The following is a 14,190-nucleotide window of genomic DNA, read 5'->3' on the forward strand; positions in this document are numbered from 1 at the left end:
TGCAGTAAGGTGTCCTGGTTCCAGCTAGAACAGAGTTAATTCTCTGCAGTAGCTGGGAGGGACATGGCCAGGGGAAGCAAGTGAGCAATGTGATTTGGAGTGTCTCAATGGGACCACTGAATTGGAGAGTACCATTCCTAAGCCACAACATAAGGGAATCTCCAACTCCATAGAAAAGGACATTTTTCACCACAAGAGTGGCCAGACACGGGAACAGAAACCTCAGAGGGGTCTACCGGACTGAAGGCATTCAAAGCACAACTGCACACGACCCTGAAGAAAGCCTAGATTGAACTAGAAATCTTCAGAAGTTTGTCCCAAAGTAAAATATTGTACAGTTTTACACAGAAAGTTTTCTAATTTCCGTTTTATTCAGGAAAATTGAGGGAGAAAGAGACAAACTTATCGCTGAAGAACAGTTATTATTAAAACTGTGGTAGCTTCCATATGCTCCAAATAAAATATGGGCATACTGCACTGAGGCCATTCACATATATTTCAAGAAATTGTCCCAGCACATAAAATAATCAGAACATATAATACAGAAATATAATCAGGATATGTAAAACAGGTACAGAAAAGCAAAGTGACTTGTTTAAGGTCAGACAGTGCATCCAAAGAAAAACAGGGAACATAATGCACATCTCTCACATTCCAGAGCACTGTACTCTTCTGAAGAACATTCAGCAGTTTCTGTGACGGGGACATCTGCCCACTACACACTCATCTAAAAATCAGCAATTCAATCTCCCTAGCATCATCACATCCAATTGCCTTGTCATTAAAACAGCCTGTCTTCGGAGACACTATCCAAGCTTTAAGATTAAGTCCACATCATTGCATTTTTATCAGACATCCCTACAATAAGGAAGGAGAGCTGATAGGGTTAACTCTAGCTATTGTCTCTGTGAGAAAGTACAGTCATGTACACACACTTTTTCTTCAGTTGCAAGAGGTGTCTTCTTCTGTGTTCTTAGAGAACTGCATATATGATACAGACACAAGGTATTCCATGTGTGTGATGTTCAGTAATAATTAAGGAATAATGTCAGAGGCAGCAGAGTGTCAGAAGCAACAGAGGCATTACAAATTAGAGGCTCAAAGAGAACCACAGTTATTTGATGAATCATTTTGTATAAACAAGCTGGAGCACCACATAAAATAGGGAAAGAGAAGATGTGACAATACACATACTGTCACACAGGCAGCATGTCACAGAACCACAGGAACGCAGCTCCCCTTCCAGCATCTCCACTGCTACTTCTCAAAAGCAGCCTGTAGAGTACATACTACTCTAAAGCTTAGAACCAAAACACTGGAGGGGTGAGCTCTAGACAGCTGCTACTGCGGAGAGAACAAACATGTGCAAATGCCACAAAGGTAAAGAAACCCCCCAAAAGACAAGAAATATTGGATACCATGATGTGTAAAACCTGGAGAAAGACAGTGAGATGATGAACAGAAATAGGCTAGACAGCAACCTAAACATTCTGAGTGTTTTGTACCCTGCAGTAATTCCTGTAAGGAGATGGCACTAGTTTGGATGAACAGCACTTTTAAGACCAAGCTGCTGAGATGGAAAAATTCTGTATTGATCCTAGAAAGGAGCACTCACATAAGCTGACATCCTTTTTTTTTAATTTTTTCCCTCCAAATCCCATGTTTGCCACTCTGCTTAGAGTAGATCCAAGCCCATCTTGAGAAATCAGAAGCATCTAAGCATCTCCTCTGCAGTGCCTTAGGTACTTTGTGCTGGACTAAAGAACAAACAGACCAAAACACCCCAGCCACTGAGGGCAGAACTGGCACACCAAACAGTGCACTGATACAACTGTAAACCAAACCTTTCAGTAAGACTTTCAGTGTCTGATCAGGTGGGAAGTCATGCATGTTTTGTAGCTGATGACCAGATGAAAACATTGTCCTATGTAACATGCTCACTGTTACCTGGCTAGAAACTGTGACAGGTTTTGTGAACACTTGGTGGGAGCTTTCCCCAAGGACAGAAAGGTTACAGGACGTTAGGTGTCCATGTCCATGCTGCCAGCTTCTGTCAGAGTAGAAGGACAAAAACAGGTTTTGTTGCTCTGGTGGCCAACACAGACCAAAGCATACACAAGGCCTAAGGGGACTAGAGATGCCACAGGTTACCTGAGCATGACTGCCAAGCTTCCCTGCCTTAGTGCACTGCAACAGTGAATATTTGGATTTTTAAGCTATTTTACTAAGATCAGCAGAATCTGAAGTTTCGGACTGTTAGAAAAACGGGAAAAAAGAAGGGGAGAGATGACACCTAATATAGGCCTTGCTGCTTTAGTAAGAAGAATCAGAACTTCTAGGTCACTAGCTCATTAAACTCAAATAGCTGTGTTTAGCCTCCATTAAGTAAATTAATTAGTTCAGTTTCTAAATTATAGTCATCCATATTGGGGGGAAAAAAAAATCTTCAAGGTGTAACCATTCTCCAGTCCACACATGGAAGAAAAGCCACGGACTAAACAAGAAGAGATCTTGAATTCCTTTCTCACACCTATCCAAAGTGTCACTGGATAAGAGTGACTGATGCTTGCTAAAGGTACGATGGGAAGAAATCAATGCCAATATCCTGGTTTTCTCAGGACACAAGACATCAGTCATTAGGATCATTAACCAAGTATTCATTGTAAGCAGAGAATACACTTAAATTAAAAAAAAAAAAAAGACAAGACATCACACGAACACGTTCTTTCTTGTTGAGAAAACTGTTTCAATTCAAAATCTGTTACCTCTAATCAGTGTCCAGAACACCACAAACCTCCCTGCCAAGTGACAAACAAGTCAGTCCTACAGTGTCATCCATCAGGTAGCAATGCCGTCTGCCACACCCTCCTGTGAACGTGTCCGAATGAACGTGTGTCCCTCCTAGTAGGGTTTTGCAAACATTCTTTGCATAGACCCTAGTGTCATTTCTGCCTCTTCTAAGCTGCTTCTTCAGGGATGAGACAGCACCCAAGTGAGCAAGCAAAACTGAAGTCAGTACGAAACACAATTAATTGAGTTTATCCCGGGAAGTTAATTAAATTTTAGCAATTTGAAAGAAATCAAAGCTCCATTTATTTATTTATGGCTTCCTTTGTAAAATGCTCCTATCGATGTCTTTAGGAGATAGCAATATAACCACACATATTAAGTCCAAGCAGAGCACCATGCCAAATACAAAGAAACTACTCACATCCTCAAAGGAAAAACTAGCTTCAGGCAAAGACCTATTCAAACAGTTAGGCTTTGCATGGTATCTCAAAGTCAGCTCTTCTAAAAACTCAGGGGAAGCAAATTCTAGCACTGCTTTCTCTATATTGATGGTATTCAGCAACTGGAAGCATAAAAGTAGGGACCTAAAACTATCATCTGGAGATCACCAGACAAATCTCAAATCCACTTGCAAATGCAAGCAAAATTCCTTTTGAAGTGAAGGCCTTGAGATCCCAATGGTTCAGATAAAATTGAAGTACAATTGCTATTCTCTAGATGAAGTTACAGTATTTGAGCATTTTTGTTTTCCCCCACAATTTCAGAGTACATCATGAGTAGGTTAGCTTGATATTCAGCACTGGAAACAATAAAAGTATCTCTTGGCAATTGCATGGTAGTTGTATTTTTAGAAATAAACTAAAACCCATATTCAAAAATGAGAAACTGCAAAGAAAGAAAAGAAACATCCACTGAACGCTGACTCAGATTTTAAGACTACAATCTGTCATCCAAGAGAGTAAAGAAACCTAATCAAAACTACAGAATACTAAAGGAAACAGAACAGGATGAAAATGTTGATTTGTTGTAATAATTTTGTTATTGGTTGTGCCCGTTACTCTTATTTTTCTCACTGCAACATCCCAAATGCAGAAACCCAAAGTAGATCAGTAAGAATTTCTCAAACTGAGAACAATGGTCCTAAGGACCTTAAACCTTACCATGGCCTACAAAGAAGTCATCACTGTAACTATGCATGCAATTGCAAAGATAGGTCCAGAATATCTGAGGATTGTGAATAAAACATTAATAGACTGTGATGTGCTATCCAATGTTCACACTAAACATTTAATGAAAACTTTGCCATTCACATCTTTGCTTTGCTGGATAAACATAACTGGAGTAACACTAAGCTTTCTAAAGGAGGTGACTGATACCTAACAGGTTTTGAATGTTCTGAGAATTAATACATAGCCCTAGGTCTGAATCTGAAATATGAATTTATTTAAGAAAAAGTTATAACTCCACCTGATCTTCCATCTCGTTGAATATCCACATGATACCACTCTCCATCATTGGCTTTCTTCTGGGTGGCCTTGACTTTAATGGTCCCAGAGCCCATGTCCAGCAGCAAGTAGAGGTTTCCATCTAGAAGCTCAACTGCAAAGAAATCTACCTTTGTATTTTTCTGGCTTCTGGTATCTTTCCTCTCCTGAGGCTTGCCATGGGTGAAAAGGATCAGTCCATTGGGTTCAGTGGTTCGGAAATCAAATGAGATGGAGCCCATCCTTTTGGTATTCCATTTAGGCAGGCTAATATAGGCCTCAGGCGTCTCAAAGCTGATGGGATCCAGTGTAGCCACATTTTCACATATGAATTTCACTTCCCCATAGATCTTCATCTTAGTATCACCAATCCGTGCCAAGCGAGACAGCTCCAGACGAATGTCGTTATTCTTATAAACAACCTGCCAGACACAAGGAAAAGTATCATACATCAATCCTGCATACAATACAAATACCCCAATTACTTTCAGCCATGGGAGATAAACTTTTCCCAAAAGGCACTGGGGAGAAGAAAGGAGAACAGCGCGAGTCTGACATCATGACAGAGGGGGTGAGTTGAACCAGGAGAGTGTATAGAAATGACAGCAATGGGTACTTTGCAATGGCTGTAGATCAGATAAGCAGTCAGAAGAGAATATTTAACTGAAGGGCAGTGAGAACAATTAACTCTACCACAGGCCCACTCGGCTGTAAAAGCTTCTGTACATAAAATCCAGTGTGTGTCTGGTATCGTGCTGTTATATTTGCATAAATCCCATACAAAATACATAACAAAGTGTAACCTCCATGTCCATCTCTACTAGCCACAGCAGGGAACTTGGTACCACCACTGTCATTTCTCTATTATTCCTATAAGCCTACTTAGCTACTAGGAGAGAGATGCAAAAGAATTTCAGCAAGTTGCTGTGAACTGCTAGTGATTACCCTGTGGCTCCTAAAGAAAAAAATAACAAAGACTTAAAATTTCTCTGACCAAGAAATCTTAGATCACTATTGACACAAACTTGCCGTGGAGATATCTCTATAGCTTATCCTTGCTTCAAGAAACCAGAAATTTCTGGGCTAACAAATAAAAACCTGTATTTTTTCAGTTCCTGAACTCTCACTTTTCTTGGTTAAGGACCAGAACTGTGGGCTCTGTTGTTGCTACATGTATTGAAATTAGCCAAGAGAAGAGTGTCAAGCAGGCAAGCACTCCTGAGCATACCCAGGAGCCCAGACCTCCTACTCTTCTCTTTCTCCCAGGTACAGAATTAATTTCTGGAAAGCAGACTCTTCTCTGCCTGTGCTGTTCTCACAGAGGCAGGAACTAGAGAAGGCACAAAACTGAAATACTTGTAAACTGTACTTCATCTCAGTCACCTTCCATGCCTGCTAAATGCAGAGCTGGAACACATAGCAAGCAAAACCACTTCTGCAACTAGCACAATTTTTATTGAATTCTTGTTCAGTGATACTACTGAAGACTCTGATTTCTTCTAAGGAGTCATTATTCTAAAATACTTTATGTCTGTGTCATATAGCATATACATACACACATTTGATTTCTGCTTTCAAAATCCTATCAGCGTGAGTTGTCAGCAATTTGTTACAAAAATAGAAGGGAATTGAGATATGCATTGCTACTTGTACAATTAGGACAGGAAAGTCAGAGAAATGTGTATGTGGTAAATATTAAAAGGCAAACAAGGGAAAGAATGATGCTTATAAATTAGGTGATTTCAGGATGAAAAAATAAATGAAATCACAATTCAGTACATTCATAGCTAGCAAAAATTTTCCAGCTTTCTCTAAGCATTAAAGGAGAATTTCACTAGTGCAGTCAGCACAGCATCAGATTTTCCTGTTGCAAAGGCAAAACACAGAGAGAAAGGAGAAGCCAGCTGTTAAATCCCATCTGGTGAAATGGCACAAAGCTCTAGTTCCTCCCAGCAGAGGACGGTATTGACCCACAGTAGCTTCTTTTGCTCCAATTCCTAATAATATGCTCTGCCCTCACACAGGCATCAGAAACATCAAGTCTATTAATATCTGCAACAGGGATAAAATACATTTTCAATTTATGGGACTGTAGTAGTTTTATTCTACAGATTAATCATGTCAAATGCTCTCATTAGAGAGACGATACACCTCCTTCCACTGACACAGCAAGGGGGTGCATTAGAGCCTCCTCTCCTGCCAGACAATGAGGTGCACCTCAGTCAGACTTTAGCTCTGAGCACTGCATGAAGTCCTGTCTCTGCTTCTCAAGGAGAAAGAAGAAATAAATAGAGCAACTAAAAGGATGGAAGCGGATGCTTTATGAGGATAGCATGAAAAGGCCAAGCTCATATTTGGAGAGGACTGAGAAAAATATGATTGACGTTTACAGAAGATGGAGAAGGTTAATGTAGAACTGCTCTTTGCCAAACCCAGCAATAACAGAGTTAGAGGCACTTACTGAAACTTGTATGAAATCAGAATAAAACGGATTTTTAGAAGTACTTATTTACACAAAGGGTAGTGAACTTCTGGAACTTGCTGCCAGGGAAGGTCATGGAAGCAGGGTGCAACATAGATGCAAAAGGAACCAGAAATAAAAATGGACAGCAAATAATCCACAAACTGATACTAAAGGAAAAAGGAAGGAGTGTGTCTTCCAGCAAATGAAAACCAACAGCAGTGGGTGCTGTGGGAATGTAAGGAAATGCGCCACTGATAGCAGCCATGCTCATGTGTTATCCCTAGACAGCACTTGCACCCTCCACTATTGGAGACACTGTACTGGGTGCATGGATTGACCATTCTTCAGGCCCACCAGGGCTTACAACTTTGGTGCAACGTTGAATTTTTGGTTTCACCACAGTATGGAGTTGCTTTGGTGGGCAGGAGAACACCGGGCCTTAATGAGCTATGGTTTTAATGATCCTAAGGTAGGAGAGCTGCCCTTATAGGATACCACTAACAATTGCTCAAGCCAGCACTCCTCTAAACTGTATCTTGACCCAGTCTTTCCATACATGAGGGGAGCAGACAGGTAGCACACTACCCTACATATGATTGATGGGTGGTGCTGGGTTGATTCTAGCCATGACTCAGTGATCTGTTTTCCGCAATCTCTGCGGGTTGCTGGTAGAGGGAATATCATATACACATAAGGAGCTGCCACATACAGCTGAGCCACATACAGGTTACATCTCCTTCCTTGATGCATTTGATACTTGAGTAACAGGTCCCATCTTTTCTGGGAAAATGTAGAGGGTTTGCCTCTGGGTTTTCTTGAGGTTTGATGCTGACTGCTTTGTGTTTCATTAGTCACACAAGTACCACAGCTGGAGAATCCTTGAGACAGAATGCTTTCAAAGGAACTAGAAAAAAATTACATAAATTTATTTGTAATCAAGAAAGTCACTAGCAATGACTTTGTCATTGTTAGCCTCAGAATCTGAGGCTAAGATTGAAAAGAACAGACCAAGAAAGCAAGCACAAAGTAAGACCTCGGGAAGAGAGGAGAAAGGGTGTTGAATAGATACAAGAGTTCTGAATTCAATCTTTTCAAAGAAACATATCCACCCCAATCTGAATCTCTGTTATTCAAATGTTGTTCTAAATTATTTTCTTCTAAAAAACTCCAAGACAAAACATGTAGCTTGAGAAATCTAAAAAGCACCTATGTTTATGGAAAAAGTGCAAGCGTTTCCATAGTTGACTTGAGGTATTATTGACAGACATATTTGGACATCAACATCTTGATGTATAATCAAGTACACCGGAATTCTCACCATAACAATAAAAGAAAAGTATAGAAATAATCCTTGGGTGTAAAACCAGTGTGAATCCTTGGCAGGAATGGAGAAATGCTAAGGCAGTTTCTGATAATGGCAGTTCAATTGTTAAACCAAAGGTTCAAGATTGAGAAGAGGGAATATCATTAAATGACTGGAATGCATGTCCCATAGTGGAGAACATTCAAATTCATTCTGTTTAATAGGTAGAGGTTAAAATGTGATTCGATTGCAATCTGCAAGTACCTGTGCAGAAAATGGAATTTGGCAATAGAGGGCTCTTCAATGCATGTGACAAAGGGACAATGAGATCTGGGGGCTAGAGACTGAAGTTAGAGAAATTCACATTTTAAAATATTATGACTTATTTTTACGTGAGGGTAATTTCCTACTGAAATAATTTACTACAGGTTATGGTGTGTTCTCTGCTACTGGCAAATTTTAAATTAAAATAGTAACCTGTTTTCTCTAAAAGATATAGTGAGAGAGGAATTAATTATACAGCAAATCAGCCTAGATTATCATAATGGCTCTTTCTGGCCTCATAACCTATGAATCTTTGTGTTTTAATGAAATCAACAGATGCTTCAGTTCAGTTTCCAGGAGAGATGAAGCACATCCTTCCCAACTGCTAAAACTGCCTGGTAAAGGAGAAGATGCTATTGTCAGTTCTGGTCTGACTTGTCATCAGTGCTTTCAGTGAAGCTTTTTTCATATTTTTACATGTTTGTGATCCTACCTTAAAACATTCAACTGAAAAAAGAAGGCAAGCAAAAAGTCTTGGACAAAAAACTTGATTCTATCGTTCAAATATATAAGCTTCAAGAAACAGAAGAAATATAATTTCTTAGAGTCACCTGCTGCAAGCCAAAGAAACATTTTCATGTTTCACTGAGCAAGCTTTCTGCCGGCAGTAGAATCTACCGTCTGCATAGCACTTCCTACCTTGTGGCCTGATATTATGAGCAACCTCTGAACTAACTTGAAGGCTCTTCAGTATATGCCAAAATACCTACTGAAACTCACTCTTCTAAATTCAAATGAGACCATGACTGTCTCAGAATTCTGTTCCTCTCTAGGAGTTTTCTAGTGCCACACATGGCTTCCATAGCAAGTGAGAAATAAGCAAAGGAATGAAAGCAGTGCCCATACACCTGTCCATTTATGTCGGGTGCTTTCTGAACAATGCCAATCTTGCCTGTTTAAAAAGAGACAAGCTTGAGCTCATCCCAGGTTTGATATGTGTATCAGAGAAGGTCTAAGGAAGTCAAGGACGTGATTCCTGATACAGACATACACATCTCCTTTATTTTGGGAAGGAAGGTGGAAAAGAGAAAGGGGGAGAAAAATATTAGCAAAAGGTATCCACAGAGCTTTTGAAAAGTAACTTTCATTCCTCCAATCTTAAAATCACTTCATATTGCAAAAATGAGATAAGAATAAAGAAAATAATTGGTTTTTCCTTTTCCATGAGGACTGTTACGAAATACATTTTAACAAAGGAATATTGACCATAAAATGCCTTTGTTTAATAAATTAGACCAGTATAAATGGATGGTCAGGAAGGGGATAGTCCAGATACACATGGTCCTGATAATCAGCAATAGAATTTCATGACATCTAAAACATTCTGAGGGAAAAAAATATATACATTAAATCATGTTTCCTATAAATCTGCTGAGAAAGAAGAGCTTGTTTTAGGCAGAGCTAAAACAAATCCGCAATCTAGTTTTGAGGTTTCTTTAAAATGGCAACTTTGCATTTCTGAAGCATTCAAGGAATTTCTCCAGCTAAACTTCTTATAAGTTTCACTCATGGGTTAATGACAGCTCTAATCAGATGGCTTTTCACAATGATGAAAAGCATCTCTCTGCAATCAAGTGAAGTTGCAGATAGCAAGGGAGCAACAAAAAGGAAAGAAAAATTATGTGCTATGTTTGGCCAGTAGCCAATATAAAAATTCCTCTCCAAGTTGGTTTTATTAAGCAGGAAACATGATTTTTGGTACAGGCTGGACACAGGCATGCTCCAAAGGGGAAATGGCCAACGATAGCCTGGCAAATTAGAACCATCATGAAAAAAAGCAATAACCTGAAGGTTGCATATATTTAGCTAGCTAGGAAGAGCACTTCTGAAGGCCTGCCAAATTGTTCACCTATTGCACCCGGGATATTGCTTTTCTCTGTCACAGGCTGCACCCCTCCCCCAGCTGCCCATATCAATTCTCCCAAAGGCTAAATGCTAGATATTCAGGCTAGAGCCCAAGACCTCTTTAAAGGCACCTGCACATAACCAAAAAAAGTTCCTACAGCAAAAAAAAATTACACTTTATCCATTGGTTTATTAGACCTGTGTTTCTCTAGCCTGCCCTGACAAGCATGAAGAAACAAACACACCAGATTAGCAGCACTTTACTTTGTGCTTGGGGCAGACTATGTATGAAGCAATCCAAGACTTCAGTGATGGGTACCTAAAGTTCCTACACATATTTAAATACCTCTACATGGACTGCAGATACCTGGTCTAAATATATTTGATGTTTTACTGGGATGACAACTGTATTCAGGTAATAAACACCATCACCATTACCCATACTGAAAGAGTTAATTTACCTATTGTGCAAAACAATACACTGAACATTGCTGAAAAGTAACTGAAAGCAAACAATCAAGACTCAAATATGATTTGTGAAATGTTGAATAGAGCAATGTAAGTCTAGATTTCATCTGAATTATGTTTAAGAAAGAATATGTGTTCACCCAGCGTTGAAGAATCCATTCAGTGCATGTAGCTTGGTTTGCAGCTGCAGTGTGAGCTGCAGCTTGAGCTCTGGGTGGAAGGAGCCCAAGGAAAGAGGCCATGAACTGCCAACCCTTTGGACAACATAGAGCATGGGGACCTGTGGCCCAGCCAGGTGATCAGCTACTCAGAGACACAGCAGGAGCCAATGACTCCAGACTTTGGGGCACTTAGACTGTGGGGCATAAAAGCCCAGGGATTCCTTTGTTCAGGGCCCCTTCTCAGAGGCACCAGACTCAAGCTGTTGTTTAGTTATTGAACCAAGATTAAACTGTTTTAAGGATCCAGAGATTTGATATTCTGCTATAGGAAACCCAGAGTTGAGCTGGTAAGGAAACCTTGCCTGACCACGTGAGAATGGTACGTGTAGCTGCAAAGGGGTCTCTACCTAGCTTAGGTGCTGCGTGTGTGACTGCCAGAGTGGCTAGCTCCTGGATGGTCAGATAGGAAAGTTTCCTTCACTCCAAGGTAAAAATAGGAGTATGGTGAATAAAACACCTAAACAATAAGGCAGAAGTATTTCAAGCTTCCCTACAAAATTTTTTTCCACCTTACAAATCAATTATGGTTTCTGAATAACTTCAAGTTTTGTAGAAAATTCCAGAAGAGAAAAGAGATTGATTTAGTTTCAAAAGACTTGCAGGAAGATACAGAGAAGCACTCCCTAAAGTCAGATATAAAGGCATTCAAGGTGCCAATAAAACAGGAGTGAAAAAGGCAGGGTGGAATTTCTTTAACTGGTTTCGTGAAAATGTTTCCTTAACAGATAGAGAAGACGGAGGACCCAGGACTTCACTGGGGTCACAACTGTCCTTTGATTCCAAAAGGGACATCACAACGGCCACATGGCCATCAATGACACGGCAGTAGCTGTGGAGTCTGCATACAACCAGGCACAGGCATGTGGCCATCGTGACGTCACTGCAGACCCCACAACTGCATCCTGAGATAAACATGAGGGGAACATTAGAAATTATATATATTTATTTGTGAAAACTCATAACACTGTCTAAATTGGGAAGAAACCTTTTTATAGTTGAAAGAGGAATGCTGCTGAAGGATTCTATAGCCTCAAAGACTAAAGCAGTTTCCTCATCTAAGAAAAAGGCAGCAGTAAAATTAAGTAGAATTGGTTTCAGCATTAACTATGATTTGAGGATGAATGCTCTTTTGCGATGGAAGCACCAAGTCCTCTTCCTTCCTTGCTACACAAACTTCAAGTTCTACAAGAAGTGAAGAAAGGGATCACAGGAAATGTTATCATTTCTATATTTCTTAAAACATCACTTTCCTACAGATTTTTCTAAGCAATGGTAAGAAAGCATCTAAACTCAGTATCTTCTAAAGTGTATTCCTCATATCACAGCAGCCACCTTGAGACTGTGGAACTGGTTTTGCAGAAGTGCTCATTAGCCAAAATCTGTAAGTGAATACAAGGAGATACTTTGTCTTTACTGCTAAAGCTAAAAAATACTCTGAGAAATTAGATTTAGATTTCTCATTCTGTTTCCAAAACAACTAGCTGATTGTTAATACAAATGTAGAAAACTAACTGTCTGGTATTTGACAGCAACATAGTTCACCTTTGTGTCATAGCAAAGTGTTTAAGGCATTTCACTGTAGATTCAGGTGCACAAAATGAACTTTCCTCTTGTTTATGTTCTATTCAACCTCCATTTGGCCTAGTAACAGAGAAGAAAAAAGCTGCAGGACAGGGACAAGTCAGCCAGCTGTGATGTTCCTCACCTATGCCACAGACACAGATATACCTCATGTTAGCCCTGAAAAGCAATTTGTACCTTAGATGTATTTCTGGATATAAGGACATAGAGAAGATATGTCTGTACTTTGAAAATATTCATCCATATACAATAATGAGGAAATTCTAAGTTTTACACTGAGCCTAGTGCAGAGGTAAAACAAAATAGAAGAAATAAACACTTAGCTACACAGAGAAAATCATTCATTGGGTGGGTTGAAAGATGCATGCTGGAATGTATGGAGACATATAAAGAGATAGTGCTGTACTCTGCTGGAGATCGTCTCCATTTTGGAGAATTGTACTTCAAGAAAGGAGTGGAACTACTGGAAAGAGTCCTGACAAGAGCAATGAAAATAACCAGGGGTCTAGAAAATAGAAAAAAGTTTGAAAGAAGACACTATAAAGTGTTCAAATAGAAAAAGGCTGCTACAAAGCAGAAAGGAACAACCTCTTCTTTGTACCCACACTGAAAAGAACAAGAAATAATTGGCAAAAAATCACAGCAAGAAAGTGTTAGAAAAAGGGGTTTTTTTAATTTAAGAACAGTGAAGCACTGGAAGAGATTGTCTGAAGAGCAACGGTCACTGGAGGCTTTTTAAAAAATTGTCAAGACTCACTTAGATGTCATTGATTTTGTTTTGGGACAGTGGAAGTGTAAAGGAGTAGATAACCTCTCATGGTCCATTCTAGTTTTATTTTCTATGATTCTGTGTTGGGGGGTGTGGGAAGGGTAGAGGAACATGTGCAAGAACAAATTACTATGGATCTAAGGACTTACCTAGTGTTCAAGCACATAAAGAATAAACCTTATATTAACACAATATTGACACCTCACAATTTTGAAGAGCTTAAATTTAAAAATTACCTTCCTAGTGAATGAAGGCTTGAGAGCTAAAATAAAAAATAAATAATTACTTTAAAAAAAATTTTTCTAAAAAATCATTATCACAGCAGCTTCATTACCAGCATGCAGGAGTTGACTTCAATTACATCCAGTTCTGTGTGAGCTTATACAGACAGTCACCAGTTACAGAATACTCTGCCCCTCCCAAATGCATCCTGAAATCTCAGATTTGTCTAGCAAGCACAAGCTAAATCTGTCGAGCTTGGTTCAGTGATGATTAAGTGAGGAAATGATTACTGTCAAGTGTCTTAAGAATTTCATCTGAAAGGCTGAGAGGAATTATTTTAGGATGGCCCCATTGATCATCTAAGGCTTGAACCTTATTACACTGAAAAGTCTATCAGACAATGACTTAGCAAATAACACTCTGTTTAGTGATATCATTGTATTTCAAATCCACCTAAGGCTGTGCAAGTACAAAAGACCTATCTCAGGAAATAGATCTGTTTAGTATGGCTGGGTGAATGCTTCCATCAGAAGCATTCTTTCTAACACAGAATTCCATTTGCTTCACAGAGAATTAGCAATGAAATGCTTCACTACAATCTGTACCAACCCAAAAGGGCAAGTTTAGTTTTATCAAACTTAACAGAAAAACTTTTGCATGAATTTAACTGGTTTATGTTAACCAGTATTTTTCAGGCATTGCATTTACTTGCAATTTGC

The 14,190-nt window shown here is 39.4% G+C and overlaps 1 protein-coding gene across 34 annotated transcripts in view; it reads right to left on the minus strand.

The window, feature by feature from the left end:
• Positions 1-14,190, minus strand: part of NRXN3 (neurexin 3) — a 982,026-nt gene that overhangs the window by 669,356 nt on the left and 298,480 nt on the right. For all 34 annotated transcript variants that reach the window (XR_005602064.1, XR_005602065.1, XM_039553074.1 and 31 more), the window contains one exon: positions 4,258-4,696. Coding sequence is in view for 32 of the 34 variants with exons in the window: in XM_039553074.1 (XP_039409008.1) it covers positions 4,258-4,696 (439 nt within the window). In the remaining 2 variants the exon portion in view is untranslated. The remainder of the gene's footprint in view (positions 1-4,257; positions 4,697-14,190) is intronic.

The sequence above is a fragment of the Corvus cornix genome, chromosome 5, assembly GCF_000738735.6.
Source record: "Corvus cornix cornix isolate S_Up_H32 chromosome 5, ASM73873v5, whole genome shotgun sequence".
NCBI lineage: Eukaryota > Metazoa > Chordata > Aves > Passeriformes > Corvidae > Corvus > Corvus cornix.